This window comes from Heterodontus francisci, chromosome 1, assembly GCF_036365525.1.
Source record: "Heterodontus francisci isolate sHetFra1 chromosome 1, sHetFra1.hap1, whole genome shotgun sequence".
Lineage (NCBI taxonomy): Eukaryota > Metazoa > Chordata > Chondrichthyes > Heterodontiformes > Heterodontidae > Heterodontus > Heterodontus francisci.
In genome coordinates, this window is record NC_090371.1 from 275,939,716 (window position 1) to 275,957,723 (window position 18,008).

Sequence of the window (18,008 nt, forward strand, 5' to 3'; positions counted from 1 at the left end):
GCTGAAGGCAAGGTCATCCAAGGTGGGGCGAAGGGAATGTCCATCAACAAAACCTATCAAACATCAAGATGTCTCTTGAGGGCTTTTTAACTATAAGTTGAAACAAGAATTTGCTTAGACCACTGTTGAAGCAGTGGAGCTGGTTTGCCCACCCACCCCTGTACTTTTTAGTGCACCTACTGAAAATTGTATTGCAACAATTACTGGCCCATTCCCGGCCACGACTGACCCACCACGATTTTGGAGCAAGCTGGGAGAACAAGTGCGCTATGCTCCTGCCCAACAACAGCCAGGAATCTTCCGTAAATATGTCACCCATTCTCCCACGCCTGTGAGCTGTGCTAGTGAGATGGCTCCACTCTGTTGGCTCGTGCGGCTAAATCTCACCCATCTTTTGTTCTGCAACATCGCCACGAGATTCATTTCTGGATGAGGTGACCTATCAACCTTCAGCTCATGGTGGGAAAGCAGTTCATTCAGTCGCGGCAGGGCCTCGAGTCTATGGGATCACATGGTTTGAGTTCTGCAAGCTCCACCTCATAATCAAAACTTGGGATCAGTATTTTCCCAGCTTAAGTGCTTGTACGTATTGGAAAGTGCCAATAATCATGCCAGGTGAGAGACCTGTAAGCCCATACCATAGGTAGTGGTTTTGGGACTACACTAGGGGACAAAAGACCTGGGCAAATAATCCAGAGAATTAGTTCAAATCCCGCCTGGGCAGTCTGAGAATTTTAATTCAGTTTGAAACAAAAGTTCAAAATAAAAAGCTGGGATCAGTTAAAGTGGACTGTCGGATTGTGGTAAAATCCCATCTGTTACACTAATGGGAAGGAACCTTGCTGTCTTTACCCGGTCTAAAAGGAGAATTTGCAGAGCTGTGGGGAATAGAGCAGGGGAGTTAGACAAATTGGATAGCTCTTTCAAAACAGCTAGCACAGGCACGATAGGTCAAATGGCCTCCTTCTAGAACAACAAATTGCATTTATATAACACCATTAACATAACAAAATGTCCCTAGGCACTTCACAGGAGCATTATAAAACGAAGTATGACACCGAGCCACAAAAGGAGATGTGAGGGCAGATTATCAAAGGCTTGGTCAAAGAGGTACTTACGAACATACGAATTAGGAGCAGGAGTAGGCCACTCGGCCCTTCGAGCCTTCTCCGCCATTCAATTAAGTTCATGGTTGAACTGATTACTCCACATTTCCACCTAACACTGATAACCTACCACCCCATTGCTCATCAAGAATCTATCTACCTCTGCCTTAAAAATATTCAAAGACTCTGCTTCCACCGCCTTTTGAGGAAGAGAATTCCGACCCTCAGAAAAAATTTCGCTTCATCTGTCTTAAATGGGTGACCCCTTATTTTTAAACAGTGACCCATAGTTCTAGGTTCTCCCAAAAGGGGAAACATCCTTTCCACATTCACCCCCTCAAGACCCCTCAGGATCTTATATGTTTCAATCAAGTCACCTCTTACTCTTCTAAATTCCAGCGGATACAAGCCTAGCCTGTCCAATCTTTCCTCGTGAGACAGCCTGCCCTTTCCAGGTATCAGTCTAGTAAACCTTCTCTCTACTGCCTCCAACGCATTTACATCCTTCCTTAAATAAGGGGACCAGTACTGTACACAGTACTCCAGATGTGGTCTCAGCAATGCCCTGTATAGCTGAAGCATAACCTCCCTACTTTTGTATTCAATTCCCTTCACGATAAACGATAACATTCTATTAGCTTTCCTAATTACATGCTTTACCTGCATACTAACCTTTTGCGATTCATGCACAAGGACACCCAGATCTCTCTGCATCTCAGAGCTCTGCAATCTCTCACCATTTAGATAATATGCTTCTTTTTTTATTCTTCCTGCTAAAGTGGACAATTTCCCACATTATACTCTATTTGCCAGGTCTTGTATCCCTTTGTAGCCCCCTTATGTCCAATTCACAACTTACTTTCCTACCTATTTTGTGTCATCAGCAAATTTAGCAACCATACCTTCGGTCCCTTCACCCAAGTCATTTTTATAAATTGTAAAAAGTTGAGGCCCCAGCACTGGTCCCTGTGGCACACCACTCGTTACATCTTGCCAACCAGAAAATGACCCATTTATGCCTACTCTCTGTTTCCTGTTAGCTAGCCAATCTTCTATCCATATCAATATGTTACCTCCTACACCACTGGTTTATTTTAGATTTTAAGGAGGAAAGTGAGGTAGAGAGGCGGAGAGGTGTAGGGAGGGAATTCCAGAGCTCGGGGCCTAGGCAACTGAAGGTGCGGTCACCAATGATGGATCAAAATCAGCTATGCACAAGGGGCCAGAATTAGAGGAATGTGGATATCCTAGAGGATTGTGAGGCTGGAGGAGATTACAGAAAAAGGGAGGGGCGAGGCCATGGAGGGATTTGAAAACAAGGATGGGAATTTTAAAATCAAGACGTTGCTTGACTGGGAACCAATGTAGGTCAGTGAGCACAGGGGTTATAGGGGAACGGGTTATGAGTTAAGACACAGGCAGCAGAGTTTTGGATGATCTCGAGTTTAGACAGTAGAATGTGGGAGACCAGCCAGGAGTGCGTTGGAATAGTCAAGTCTAGAGGTTACGAAGCCATGAGTGAGAGTTTCAGCAGCAGCTGAGCTGAGACAGGGGAGAAGTCGGGTAATGTTACGGAGGTAGTAATAGGCAGTCTTAGCGATGGCACAAATAAGGTCAGAAGTTCATCTCGGCGTCAAATGTGACACCAAGGTTACGCACAGACTGGCTCAATCTCAGACTGTTGCTAGAGAGAGCGATGGAGTCAGTAGCTATGCTATGATACTATATCTAAGCTGAAGAGCATTCTTTCCCTTTCCTCATTGTTACAGCACTAGAGTGACAGTTAAAGGACTCTCAGTTTAGATAGTTACCCAGACGAAACTGGGTGGCTCGGTAGTTACAATCGCCAACATTAACCTGTTACGAGTGCATGTGCAGTCATTCCGTTCAAAGGCACAGTTGACAGGAGTCACAGCCAGTTTCAGCAGCCAGACTCTCCCTTTGCTAAAGAACAACTAGCAAGCGAGCTTTTACACCCAGAAATTCCATTCACTGATTCATCAGAAGTTTTCAGCAGTGCCTTTTTATCTCAGGAATATCGAAGCCCCACAAAGAACCAAACTTACTGTCCACAGTGCCCACCCATACCTAACTACTTCAACTATTTCCACCCTCATCCATACCTTTGTTATCTCTAGACTTGACTATTCTAATACACTCTTGGCCAACCTCCCACATTCTACCCTCCATAAACAGGGTCATCCAAAACTTAACTCGCGTTAAATGCTGTTCATCCAACACCCCTGTGCTCGCTGACCTATATTGGCTCTTTGTTAAACGTCGCCTTGATTTCAAAATTCTCATCCTTATTTTCAAATCCCTCCAAGGCCTCGGCCCTCCCCATCTCTGTAATCTCCTCCAGCCCCACAACCCTCTGAGATATCTGCGTTCCTCTAATTCCAGCCTCTTGAGCATCCCCAATTTTAATCTCTCCACCATTGGTGGTCGTGGATTCAGTTGCCTTGGCCCCAAGCTCTGGAATTCCCTCTCTACACCTCTCTATCTTGCTTTCCTTCATGAAGACATTACTTAAAACCTACCTCTTTGACCAAGTTTTTGGTCATCTGCCCTAATATCTGCTTATGTGGCTCAGTGTCATATTTTGTTTTATAATGCTCCTGTGAACTGCCCTGGGATGTTTTATTCTGTTAAAGGTGCTACAGAAACACAAGCTGTTCTTGTTTCTTTTGCAAAGGGAGAGTCTGGCTGCTGAATCTGGCTGTGACTCCTGTCAACTGTGTCTTTGAACTGAATGACTGCACATGCACTCGTAACAGGTTAATATTGGCGATTGTAACTACCGAGTCACCCAGTTTCGTCTGGGTAAATGTGGTTAAAGTCATCCCTCTCTAGCCTGGGATTGAAATACAGGCCCAGGAGTTGATTCTGTCATCTTCATTTCTTAAAATAAATAAATAATCGAATCCTATTTCACTTTGTCCTGTTCGCAGTTATACTCTTCAGGAACCAGTTCACCCTATTTTTAAGACTACAAATCCTGGAACTTGCCCCCAACTAACTTGGTACCTCACTGAGATGGCTGTTGCATACTGTCTAATGTGATTATCTGTAATGAGCAATAAAGTACTGAACTGCGTATAATAAAAGCACCATAATGTACACGCACTGCAACGCGAAAGAGGGGCAGGTGATAGGAAAAGTACTGTAACTGGCAACAAGTGACCCTGTAGCTAGGTCAAAGCTTCTTTGTTGATCTACCATCAGCCAAAAATTGCACGGCAGGTTTACACAAAATGTTTATTGTTTGCTCGCAAATATTTTCAGATCCAAAAAAAAGGGGAAAAAATATAAAGTTTACCTAGGCCTGGCCAGACTCGGAGTCAACAATTCCTTTGTGCATGTCTGCCTATCAATCTGAAGTGCTGAGACTTTTCAGTGTCAGCTCCAATTCATCAGCACACAGCGTAAACTCATGGATTGTAGCAAAATGCCTAATGTCAAACGGAGCAAGTCAACGGCATGGTTGGTTGGGTTTTTGAAATTTGATTGCCAGGAATTCCAAGTGGCCAGATTCCTCAGTTTGTAATCTGTTCGTCTACCAATCACTATTAAACACAAGTGTGGATGATATTGGAATCAAAGCATCTTACAGGGCAGAAAGGAGGCCATTCAGCCCTTCATGCAAATGCTAGCTCTTTGAAATAGCTATCCAATTAGTTCCACTCCAATTACTCTTTCCCATAACCTTGGTATTTTTTCTTTTCAAGTGTTTATCCAATTCCTCCTCCTCCAAAGCCTTTCCACTGTCGTCCAGCTGGGTGGGTTTGCACTCGCCTGATTCCATCTATCTATCCAATCTTAGTCAGATAATCGCCTGCGATGGCTTCCCTTCCTGATCCGTTACCTCTGGTGTCCCCCTAGGATCTATTCTTGGCCCCCTCCTATTTCTCAACTACATGCTGCCCCTCAGCGACATCATCCGAAAGCAGTGTTAGTTTTTACAAGTAGGCTAATGACATCCAGCTCTACCTCACCACTACTTCTCTCAACCCCTCCACTGTCTCTAAATTGCCAGACTGCTTCTCTGACATTCATTTCTGGAAGAGTAGAAATTTCCTCCAACAAAATATAGGGAAGACCAAAGCCATTGTCTTTGGTTCCTAGCCACCAACTCCATCCCTCTCTCGGGCTGAACCAACCTTGGTGTCAAATTTGACAGGCTTCAAACGCCACAGCGTAGAGTGCCCAATTACATCCGATCTTGCCCCTCTGTCAAGTGCAATCACCTGCACTAAGGAAGATGGCAGCCCTTTAGATATTAAAACTGCTCCTCTGTATCCATAGCAACCCTGGATAGCACTGCTTTGGGCCTCATGAAGGGAAACATGTTTGTCATTGGCATATCTTTCTGATATGCTCATCCATATTAGGGCAGTTGTAATCTTAGGCTCTTGTCACTTACGTACTTAGAAATATGTAGAAATTACACCATGGAAACAGACCGTTTAGCTTAACCAGTCTATGTTGGCATTTACCCTGCACACTTACCTCCGGACTTGATTACTCCAATGCTCTCCTGGCCAGTTTCCCATCCTCTATATCAGCTCATCTGAAACTCTGTTACCCGCTTCCTAACTCACATCAGGTCCCATCACCCCTGTGCTCACTGACTTACATGGGCTCCCAGTTCGGCAAGACCTTGAATTTTAAATTTGCATGCTTGTTTCAAATCCCTCTATGGGCTTGTTCTTCCTTAGCTCTGTAACCTCCTCCAGCCCTACAACCCTGAGATCTCTGTGCTCCTCCAATTCTGGCCTGTTGAGCATTCCCAACTTCCATCATCCCACCATTGATGGTTGTGGTTTCAGCTGTCTAAGCCCTAAACTCTGAAATTCCCTCACTGAACTTCTCCGCCTCGCTCGCATCCTTTAAGACTCTCATTAAAACTGACCTCCTTGATTAAGATTTTGGTCACCTGTCCTAATATCTGTGGCTCAGTATCAGACTTTTCTTTGATAACATCCCTGTGTAGTGCCTTGGGACATTTTACTATATTAAAAGGCACTATATAAATGCTAGTTATTGTTGCTATACATATAGTCAACTTCCCTTAGGTATCAGTAATCTCACTGCTTGTCGATAGAGTTCTATGGGAGCCTAAAAGGCAACTGAGAGAAAAATGGAATTAAAGTGTTTATTCTTTAGCAATCCTCCATTTTAACAATCAATTGAACAGTCAAGACTCCGAGACTCTATTTAGCTGGCGAAGGTCTTGGCCTGGCTGATTCAAAAACCACCTCTTAATATTTCAAAAAGTAATCCCCTGCGACAAACCGACTGTAGAAAATTTACCTTAAATAAAATGGGGACATCGGCCGATCATCGTCTTGAGAGCTGAAAGATAAAATAAGCTTGCTTAAATCCACCTGTGCTATAAAATGTACAGAAGCTGTGAATTTTAATGAATGTTTTTGTTGTTAAGTAAATTCTGCCTTCACAGGTTGGCAATTCGGGTGCTACACAAAGAATGAGGCTACCATTCATTTTAAACCCAGCCACAAAGACCCTCAGCAAAACCAAAATACCATAAATCTAGTAGAATATATCCCCACTGGAGTGTATTACATAGAATTTGCAACACAAACAGACCATTCGTCCCAGCTGGTCCATGCTTCTCACGCGCCTCCTCCCACTACTTTCCATCTAAATCTATCAGCATATTCTTTTATTCATTTCTCCCTCATGTACCTATCTAGCTTTCCTATAAATGCCTCTATGCTATTCACCTCAACTACTCCTTGTGGCACAGGTTCCACATTCTAGTCACTCCCTGGGTAAAGAAGTTGCTCCTGAATTCGCTATTGGATTTATTGCTGACTATATTATATTTCTGGCCCCATACACATATCCCCTACTTTCAAGCCGGATATAACATTCATGCATAATTCAACAGTCCCTTCATATTTTGGCTTTTGGCTACATATCCTTGTAAGAACAACAGTTCAGCAGCGAAGCTTAGCGTAATTGCATATGCTTGGGTGTAGGGCGACAGAACATGAAATGGACATGTAGCTCTCTGAATTATCTGCTTAGTGCCTGCCCCTGCATGAAATCCCAAAATGACAGACACACAGTGAGATAAAGAGTGATATGAACTACAATAAACCCATGGCCTCCCTTTATTTCTGATATGGCTCACAAATATATTTTGAATTATTTGTTAAGGCAAAGTTAACTTTACACCCTTTCGTCACCATATACCTGGGAGCTGATCTACTGTGCGTAATTCACTCTTCAGCAACAAACCGATTCACAATAAAGACGTGCATTTATATAGCGCCTTTCACGACCACTGGATGACCCAAAATGCTTTACAACCTATGAAGTATCTTTGTAGTATGGTCACTGTTGTAATGTAGAAAATGTGGCAGCCAAAATGTGCACAGCAAAGCAAAAAAAAACACAAGTAGAAAAGCATTTGGGGAGTGCCAGTATGACTGGCAGTACCATTAAAGGTATAGCTCAGTAAATAGCACTCTCACTCTCAAGTCAGAGGGTCATGGGCTTGATTCCCCACTCCAGAGACTGGAGTACAGGATCTCAGCTGACACCTCCATGCAGTACGGAGGAAGTGCTGCATTGTCAGGTGAGCCATTAAACCAAGAACATGCTTGGTGTAAAAGATTATCATTTGATAAAGAGCAGGTGTGTTCTCCCCACTGTCCTGACTAATGTTTATCCCTCAACCAACATCACTAAAACAGATGACCTGGTCATTATCTCATTGCTGTTTGCGGGACCTTGCTGTGTGCAAATTGGCTGTAAAGAACGTTGGGACATCCTGAGTTTGTGAAAGACACTGTGTAAATGCTGTCCTGTAAAGACTGAAGTGCCATAGCTGGACAACTAATGCAGCATACTCCAGAGACTCTAGGCTGATACTCCAGTGCAGTACTGAAGGAGTGCTGCACTGTCAAAGGTGCCATCTTTAGGATGAGACATTAAACCAATGCCTTGCCTGTCCTCTCAGGTCATTATAGATCCCACAGCACTATTGACGAAGAGAAGGGGAGTTCTCCTCAGTGTCCGAGCCAAAATTTATTCCTCAACTAACGCCACCAAAACAAATTATCAATGCCGTTGTTGTTTTTGGGATCTTGCTGTGTGTAAATTGGCTGCCACATATCCTACATTACAACAGTGACTGCACTTCATTGGCTGTTAAGCACTTTGGGATTTCCTGATGTTGTGTAAGTCATATTTCTCTTTTACGGTAATGTTAACTTCTAGGAAGTTAAAAGACTTCTGTTCTGCTCTGTGTAGGACACTTCAGCTTCTGGGCTCCAATTTGTAGAGAGATTATTTTGAAGCAGTTCTTGACATTCAATGGTGATTACTGCGTTGTTAATAGGGGGAGACAAAACAGTCAGTTCCAGGACAGGTGCAAATCATTCTCAGCTTCTGACTTTATTTCCCAACAGGAATTTGCAATGCAGACAGGAATCTAAGTTAACACAGCCAAGCACTGGAATGTTAAGGCAGTACTCAGACCTCAGTGTTATATGACTCTTTTGCGGTTCAGGGTCCATCCAATGAGGCCAACAAGAGCAAACTGTATTTATGTTAGTGCTGTTAGTAGGGTAGGTTCCAAGGCACTACACAGCTAGATGTACGGAAAACTGGCATCAAGTTAAGCAGAGGAACAATCAAGGATAATGTGTCAGATGTGGTTCATTTCGTTGTGGGTGCATATCCCACTCCAGGACTTAAGCATAAAAAACAAGGCTGATGCTCCAGTACTGTACTGAGAGAGTGCTGCACTGTTGGAGGTGCTACGTTTTGGATGAGACATTAAATAAGGACCCATCTACTCTCTCAGCTGGATGTAAAAGATCCCATGGCACTATATGGTGTTTATATATCTATCCCTCAACCAACATCACTGAAACAGATTATCTGGTCAACATCACATTGCTGTTTGTGGGAGTTTGCTGTGCGCATAATTGGCTACTGTCTTTCCTACACTACAACAGTGACTACACTCCAAAAAGTACTTCATTAGCAATAAAGCGCTTTGGGACAACCTGAGGTTATGAAAGGCGCTATATAAATGAAAGATTTTTTTAGGGGTAGATTGAAGCGATGAAATTTTAGGAGCAAGGTGGAGAGGCAGATGATTTATATGGGGAGTTCCAACGGGTAACACCAAGGTGGTTGAAGATTAAAAGGTGGCTGGGGAAATAACATTAAAATTAGAGCTAGGCTATTTAAGGGTGATGTCGGTAATCATTTCTTCACACAAAGGGTAGTGGAGGTCTGAAACACTCAACCACCAGAAGGCGGCTGTGTCTGGGGTCAACTGAAAAATTCAAAACTGAGTGATAGATTTTTGTTACATAAGGCTAGTAAGGGAAATGGAGCAAAGGCAGGTAAATGAAGTTGAAGTACAGATCAACCATGATCTAACTGAATGCTGGAACAGGCTCGAGGGGCTGAAAGGCCTCCTCCTGTACCTATGGTGGGGTAAGAAGAGGGGGAGGATGCCTAAAAGACAAGAGTTGGAAGAATTGAGTGTTCAGGGGGGAATATAGGGCTGAAGGAGATTGCGGAGATAGTGCAGGCGAGGAAATGGAGAACTTTAAAAATGAAGACGAGGATTTTGAATTTAATGCCACGGGATAGGGTCAGCCGGCAGGACTTAGTGTGAGGCAGAATGCAGGCGACAGAGCTTTCGCAGTTTGGGAGCTTATGGAGGGTGGAAAATAGGAAGCAAAGAAGTAGTCATTGGCTGTAAAATGCTTTGGGACCTCCTGAGATTGTGAAAGGTGCTATATAAATGCATATGTAAATGCATGACTGTCTTTCTTTTTTCTTTTAAAGCAACACACCAAAGCACTGACAGGCTGCACACACACGGTTCAATTCCATCATGCATCAAGATTTCCAGTTGACATTTACTACATTTTTGTATCGGCGGATCTCTTCCACTATTAGTTATGAAATAATAGAAAAGTTCCCACAAACGGATAATTTGTAATGTCCTTCCCATTCATCTATCCCATAATTGGTCATTCATCTCAGTGCTGTTTGTGGGATCTCACTGTGCACAAATTTGGCTGCTCCGTTTTCCAATGCGCTTCAAAAAGAAACTCACTGGCTGTGAAGCACTTTGGGATGCCCTGAGATTGTGAAAGGCGGGTTATAAATGTTTTTTAAAATGTGTTTATGGGATGTGGGCATCACTGGCGAGGCCAGAATTTATTGCCCATCCCTAATTGCCCTTGAACTGAGTGGCTTGCTAGGCCATTTCAGAGGGCATTTAAGAGACAACCACATTGCTGTGGGCCTGGAGTCACATGTGGCCAGACCAGGTAAGGATGGAGGATTTCCTTCTCTAAAGGACCATAGTGAACGAGATGGGTTTTTACAACAATCAACGATGGTTTCATGGTCACCAATAGACTAGCTTTTTAATTCCAGATTTATTAATTGAATTCAAATTTCACCATCTGCCAAGGTGGGATTTGAAGCCTTGTCCCCAGAGCTGTATAAATGCAAGTTCTTTCCTTCAGTTTTACCCATTTGTGTTTAATTCTTCTATAAAAGACTGTTCAGGTTAAGGGGGTGTGACTCAATCAACAAATTCAGATCAGGTCACAAACTCAGAGTGGTTCCTGAATGCCACTTGAAACTCAAGATTGAATTACAGTCTTGTAACTTTCCCTCTCTGCTTTGCATTACATAACAGTGCTGCAGGCAAACATGGGTATACATGACATTTCTTAAGTTATGTACTTTATTCAGGAGCAGAGGATGGTACTACTTTCCGTAAGACAGCATATCTGCAAATCATGTGCTCCTGACTACTGCTACCTTAAGTTCCTAGTACTGTGCTAGGAACTAATTTTGGAAACAGTCCTCCCCATTAGGACTGGAAATGCAGCAAAAAAACAGAAGTTCTCTTAAATCCTGCAACGTTACTGGTCACGGATGTTGATCCCACACTGAGTGACTAGTGGGAAGGCCCGCATTAATGATATCTTTTGATTTTTTTAAATTCTTCCAGAACGTTCTGGTGCCAGAAATATATAACTAACTATTTCAAAGAAAACCAAAAGAATGAAGGGAGATGGTGGGAGCTTTTTTTTTTAAACAAAGGGGTTATTAGGAAATGAGGCGTCCAACCAGACGATAGCCATGGAAGCAGAATCCATAACTGCCTTTTTAAAACAGTGAATATGTGAAAATTAAAAATGTAAATGGGAATGGGGAAAGCACAGGGGAATCAGAGCCAGAGCTGACTTGATGGGCCTAATGGCCTCCTCTTACTATAAATCCTATGACACTATGAACCTTTTGAGGTACTTAGTCCGCAGTTCAATCAATTCTAAGTTATTGGATCAAAGGCAGGGGCCAAACCTATCTAAAAAAGGCCTAAAGTCTCTCCCTGCTGTACATAAAATGTCTGGGAGTATTGAAGACCCCTCTCCATACAATGATTATATAATATCAATTAGAATTAAGTGTAACATTACAACAAAAACTTATATTTATATAGCACCTTTAATATAAAATGTACAGGAGCATTATAAAACAAAATATGACACTGAGTCACATAAAGAGATATTAGGTCAGATGACCAAAAACTCGGTCAGAGGTAGGTTTTAAGGAGTGTCTTAAAGGAGGAAAGCGAGGTAGAGAGGCGGAGAGGTGTAGGGAGGGTGTTCCAGAGCTTAGGGACTAGATGACTGAAGGCGGCGACCAATAGTAGAGCAGTTAAAATCGGGGACGCTCAAGAATTAGAGGAGCGCGAATATCTCAGAGGATTGTGGGACTGGAAGAGATTACAGAGATAGGGAGGGGCGAGGCTATGGAAGAATTTGAAAGCAAGGATGATAATTTTAAAAATCAAGACATTACTTGACTGGGAGCCAATGGAAGTCAGTGAGCAGTGAATGGGATTTGGTTTGAGTTAAGATACAGGCGGCAGAGCTTTGGATGACCTCAAGTTTACGGAGGATAGAATGTGGGAGACCAACCAGGAGTGCGTTGGAATAGTCAAGTCTAGAGTAACGAAGGCACGAATGAGGGTTTCAGCAGCAAATGAGTAAAGTCTGGTGATGTAACGGAGGTGGAACTAGGCGGTGATGGCATGAATTTGTGGCCGGAAGCTCATCTCGGCTTCAAATATGACACCAAGATGCGAAGACTATTTAGCCTCAGACTGTTGCCATGGAGGGGGATGGAGTTTGGAGCGTACACCAAAAAGAATGGCTTCAGTCTTCCCAATATTTAATTGGAGGAAATTTCTGCTCATCCAGTACTGGATGTTGGATAAGCAGTCTGATAAATTTAGAGACAGTGGAGGAGTCGTGAGAGGTGGTGGTGAGGAGGTACAGCTGGGTGTCATTAGCGTACATGGGAAAACTAATGCTGTGATTTTTGCATGATGTTGCCAAGGGGCAGCATGTAGATGAGAAATAGGAGGGGGCCAAGATAGATCCTTGGAGGATACCACAGGTAACAGTGCAAGAGCAGAAAGAGAAGCCATTGCAAGTGATTCTCTGGCTAGGATTAGATAGATAAGCATGGAACCAGATGAGAGCAGTCGCACCCAGCTGGACAATGGTTGAGAGGCATTGGAAGAGGATGGCATGATCACCCGTGTCAAAGGCTTCATACAGGTCGAGAAAGATGAGGAGGGATAGTTTGCCTATGTCACAGTCAGTTAGACATGTTATTTATTATATAGAATTGCATTGAACATACAGCACAGAAACAGGCCTTTCAGCCCAACAGTGTTTGTGCTCCACACAAAGCTCACCGTCTCAGCATATCCTTCTGTTCCTTTCCCCTTCATGTACTTATCTAGACTCCTCTTAAAGGAATCTACACTATTCGGCTCAACTACCCCACGTTGTAGCGAGTTCCACATTCTCACCACTCTCTGGGTAAAAAAGGTTTCTCCTGAATTCCCTATTGGATTTATTGCTGACTATCTTATATTTACAGTCATTGTTTTAGGCTCCCCCACAATTGGAAACATCCTCTCTACATCTATCCTCTCTACATCTATCCCCTTCACAATTTTAAAGGTCTCTATTAGATCACCTCTCCACCATATTAAAAGTGCAAGTCTCTTCTACGTTACCACACTGTTAAGGAGGAATTTATTCCATTTAAATTTCTTAATGCCTGTGTCCCTTCCGTCTCGATTGTTTATGGGATCAAATTCGCATTCAATGCTTAAACAGAAATAAAACATTACTGAAAGTATATATCAACAATTTATTTTGCAAATTCAATCCCTAAACTTCAGCTCCACTCCCCATCAGTCCCAGCTAACAAAGTGCCTCCGACCCTTGACATCTTATTTTCTACAACTATCGCTTCAATGAATATATCTGGACACTGATAGGAAACGCTGGAGATGCCGCAGAAATAGCAGCAGAATGTGTCTCCGCTGGGGTTTCTGCGGATCCGAGGGCAGAGGGAACCCCTTTGGAGATTCAGCCCCTAAACAGAGGGCTCTGTAGCTCACGGTTGGCCAAGGATACAGTGAGAAAGCAGTGAGCCTTTCGGCGGTCAACTTTCAACAGCGTTGACAAGTTTATTCTGCTCCTGATAACTGTCAATGGGTTTAGGGTAACCAAGTGTGCAGGCGTTTAACAACCTATCTTAAAAGCAGCGGTGAAGTGGAACAATCTGCCTTTCGCCATTTAGATCTACAAAGGTAACACTGTGCAAACTGGAGGGGGGAACCCACATTAACATTTCAGACCCATACATTCCTGCATCAGCGGAGTTCCGGACCATTTGCCTGCGGAGAGAGAGGGAATTGCTTCTGCAGCCCCTGTCTTAACTCTGGCGTTAGATCAACGCAGGCAAACCCCTGCCGAGGTTAGTTCGGCAACATTTGCGCCTCAGTGTGTACACTCCCCCTCCTCCACCACGCAGACTGACTGACCCACTCAAGAGTGCCCATCATTTCCTGTCTCAGAATACCAGCACGGGGGCACAGGTATTTTTATTTAAAGTTTGCTTTTTCGTTCAAAGTTTGTCATTTTTTTTTTGAGGATTTCAGGAACTCCTGAAGGGGTTTACCGTCTCCCCACAGTCAACAAAAACACTGGGGTTTAGTGAGATCACTGTGGCAGGCAGCTGTACAATTCTCGAATCTGTTTTCTGTTGCAGGAGTTTGGGGGGAAATTGCAATAATTTACAGCAACAAGAGTAAAATAAAATCCTCATTTGAATTCTTCAGCTCCCCTGTGTTTAGACCAGGATTTAATACGATGGGGGAATGTTTCAATTACTTTTATAAACTGCAGAAACCCTAAGGTCTAAGAATTAAGTAGAAACTTTGACATTCAAAGACAAACCGTGGCGAAAATTACAGAATCCGAACTGAATCAGTAACTTAAAACCCACGAGGACAAACAGAAATGAAACGCGGTACCTTTGCATTGGAACAATCTCACAAGCCATGGTCTCGGTAAAGAGCTTTTGCGATGGCCAGCGACTGGGAGGATTTCGCTGTCTGAAGCGTGGGGACTCGAGTCGTTCCTGCTGGGGCTCGGAGCAGGAACGCAGCTTCTAATCCCAGCAGCAGTTTATATACAGTGGGGAGTTGCCGAGTGCGCAGAATGAGGGAGGGCTGCTCTGTCGCGAGCAGCGGAGATCCTGCTTTCACCATCAGTCCTAAATTGACTGCAAACCCCACCTCCCCCCTTGTCTACACTCAGCCCTCGTTCAATAACCTGCCTGGGAGGAGGATAATTCCAGAAGCATGCCCTCCAAACAGTCCCCATCTCTTCCCTGGCTTCCTGTATATTGCCCAGATAAATGATAGGGCTCTGGGATTTGCAAGGAAATCAGACTGCTGTGAAACTCCCCTTAAACCAAGTTTCCAGAGGTGCAATTCCAGTACAAAAATAATTCCGGTCAAAGTGAAACCATCAACCCCTTACCATATTTTTTTTTAAAAAGGACTGGCACTGGTAGGGGTTGGCACTGTTCAAGGAGCTTTGCCCCCTTCAGCCCATGCGCCCAAATTTCACTCACGGTTCCAGTTCCATGGGGTGCCAGCAACTGGGCAAGGATAGCAAAGATTGACCTTATGGCACAGGCTGCTGTCACAACGGTCTTACCTGAAAGGCCAACCCAACCAAACACAACCCAAATTAACCTAAACCCAAATTAACTTAAACCCAATCCAACCGAAGTTAACCTAAACCCAATCCAACCCAAATTAATTTACACCCAATCCAACCCGAGTTAACCTAAACCCAATCCAACCCAAACTAAAACCAAATTAACTTCAGTCCAAGTTATCCCAAAACCCAATCCAAAGTAACCTAAACTCAATCCAACCCAAATAAATTTGAACCTATCAGCTTCGCTAAGACCAGGATCCAATGCAGTTGTTTATCTTTTTTTACACTGGGTCCTGACTGACAGGCACCAGTCCACAGGGATTCCATGAAAGTGTCTGAATGCATGTCTCGCAGCGTAACGTTACCATGATGCATGCGTATTTCTGGCCGTGACATGCAGCGCGCCACTCTGTGTAAAGCGTTGGATGCCAGGTGACACGAGGGATGTTAATCCCTCTGATTTACCTTAGAATCTCCAGGAATGAAATATTAATCTCCGAGTCACTGTTGTGAGCAACCCAGAAAAAAATTCATAGAGGCATTTAAAAAAAAAAGTGTGTAATTTTCATTTTCATTTATTGGTTATAATATTTAAGAAGGATCAAAAAATAGACGGAGCCGGGCAGTTGAAGGAGGGATATTATGAGATGGAAATTCCAGGAAGATGTCCAACCAGAATTGACAGCACATGCAGGTCACTCTATGCACCACAGCCAATAATAATAAAAAGCAGCCAATGACTTGTCAGCGAAATATCCTAAGGCAGGCGAGGGTCATCACAGGGTCATCTTGATCCCAATGCCCCCCCGTGTGATAAACACACATATGGAAGTCAATTCTGACTGTCTCCGTCTGTCATTAATGGGGTAGTTACGGCCTCAGAATGGGACTGGCACCATTAACACAGATTTAGGAGGGATCTGGTCAAAGCCCACACAGTGCCCTCGCCAACCACCTACTTAACCCATGGAAGGACAGGTTTTCGGCAAAGGTTAAGACTTTATTTTTGGGGGCCACAGAGGTGCAGGACTGAACCTCTGGCGTCTAGGAAAATCATCTGAGCTGCTCCCGCCCCCAGGACAACCCACTGTCTGCGAACGCGACCACCCCAGCAACTTACCTTCCCAGTAGCAGCTTGTAAATGAGGCCGGTGAATAAATCTTGTTTTATAATAAATTAATAATGTTTTTTAAAGAAACCTGGTTGGTGGATTTTATTCTGAAATAAAAATAGAGTATATAATTGGCCATATTGGTAACTGGGTAAAACATTTAAATATATGTTGTGACCCGTGAAGAAGTGGAACTAGAGAAAGACAGTGCACTCCTCCCACCTTGGTCGTAACAATAGTACACACTGCAGCCAAGGTGCACCAATGGTGGAGGGAGTGCATGATTAAGCTAGAGGATGGGTTGCCGATCAAGTGGACTGCTTTGTCCTGAATAAAATCCAGCTTCTTGAGTGCAGTTGCAGCTGCGCCCAACTAGGGACGTGGACAGTATTCCATTCCACTCCTGACTTGTGCCATGTAGGTATAGATGATGGAGAGGCTTATGGAGTGGGGAATTGTGTCACTCGCTTCAGAATACCGGACTCTGACCCAGTGACATTTGCAGTTTGACTTCCAAGAAATATGAGTCATATGTCCGAGAAATCAAGTTGGTCTCAGTTAGAAGCCAGCTACTGTGAGGAAATAGAGATTTTAATCTGAATAAACCTCAATTCTAGCTGATAAAATAGCTTGATTTTATACTTGCTTAGCATTATTTGTAACTGCAATCTTGTTTCTGCAGTTGTGAAAGTTCAGACTTCACCCAAAATTAGCTGAAACATGGCCTCTGTTTTCTGTTTTCAACTTGCCATCAAGCAGGAGTAAATGACAGTGGCTCAGTGGTAGCACTCTCACCTCTGAATCAGAAGCTTGTGCGTTCAAGTCCCACTCCAGAAGACGCAAGCACAAAACTTAGGCTGACACCCCAGAACGCTGCACTGTCGGAGTTGCTGCCTTTAGGATGAGATGTTAAACTGAGGTCCCATCTGCCCTGTTGGGTGGACGTAAATGATCTCGTGAAGCTATTTCATAAAAGAGCAGAGGAATTCTCCTGGTGTCCTGGCCAATACTTATCTCTTAACCAACATCACCAAAACAAATAAGCTGGTCATTATCCTTGTGGGATCTTGCTATGTGCAATTTATCTGCCCCATTTCCTACTTTACAACAGTGACTACACTTCAAAAAGCTTTGGGACATTGTGAAAGGTGCAATGGATAAAAAACAGATGGGGGGTTGGCATGGTGAAAACACAGTCAACGACAGGGGTCTTAAGAAAACTGAAGAGAGGTATAAGATAGAAGTGTAGGGGGAGAATGCCAGAAAGTAGGGACAGCACTGATGGTGGAGAAGGCGGTTCAGCAGTGGCTGACAGTTGAAGATTGCTGAAGTAAAAGGGGGCAAGGATTTTGAAGTGAGCATAAAGTCAACTTGGCGGATCAGAGGAAGCCAGAATGATTTGGATGAGATGTAGCTGTTGGAGGGGAGGTTGTTGGAGAACTCAAATCTCTAATTAGTGAAGATTTGGAACAGGGTTTCAGGGGCATTGGGGGAAGGAGGATGCTTGCTAGCTGCACAGAAATAGTCTTGGTAACCAATCAGAGGTGGGGGAGGAAGTTGAGCAGGGGACGTCGTGCACATCCAGAATCAAGAGTTCAAAATAATTCTGCTGTTTAGAATGCCTCCAAAAACAATTATCCTGGATCAAGCAAAAAGAAAAAAAACTCGTGAAAG

General features: G+C 43.6%; 1 protein-coding gene across 5 annotated transcripts in view; it reads right to left on the minus strand.

The window, feature by feature from the left end:
* Window positions 1–18,008, minus strand: part of fam13a (family with sequence similarity 13 member A) — a 256,398-nt gene that overhangs the window by 53,953 nt on the left and 184,437 nt on the right. For all 5 annotated transcript variants that reach the window (XM_068045839.1, XM_068045833.1, XM_068045834.1 and 2 more), the window contains one exon: window positions 6,420–6,461. In XM_068045839.1, coding sequence (XP_067901940.1) covers window positions 6,420–6,461 — 42 coding nt within the window. The remainder of the gene's footprint in view (window positions 1–6,419; window positions 6,462–18,008) is intronic.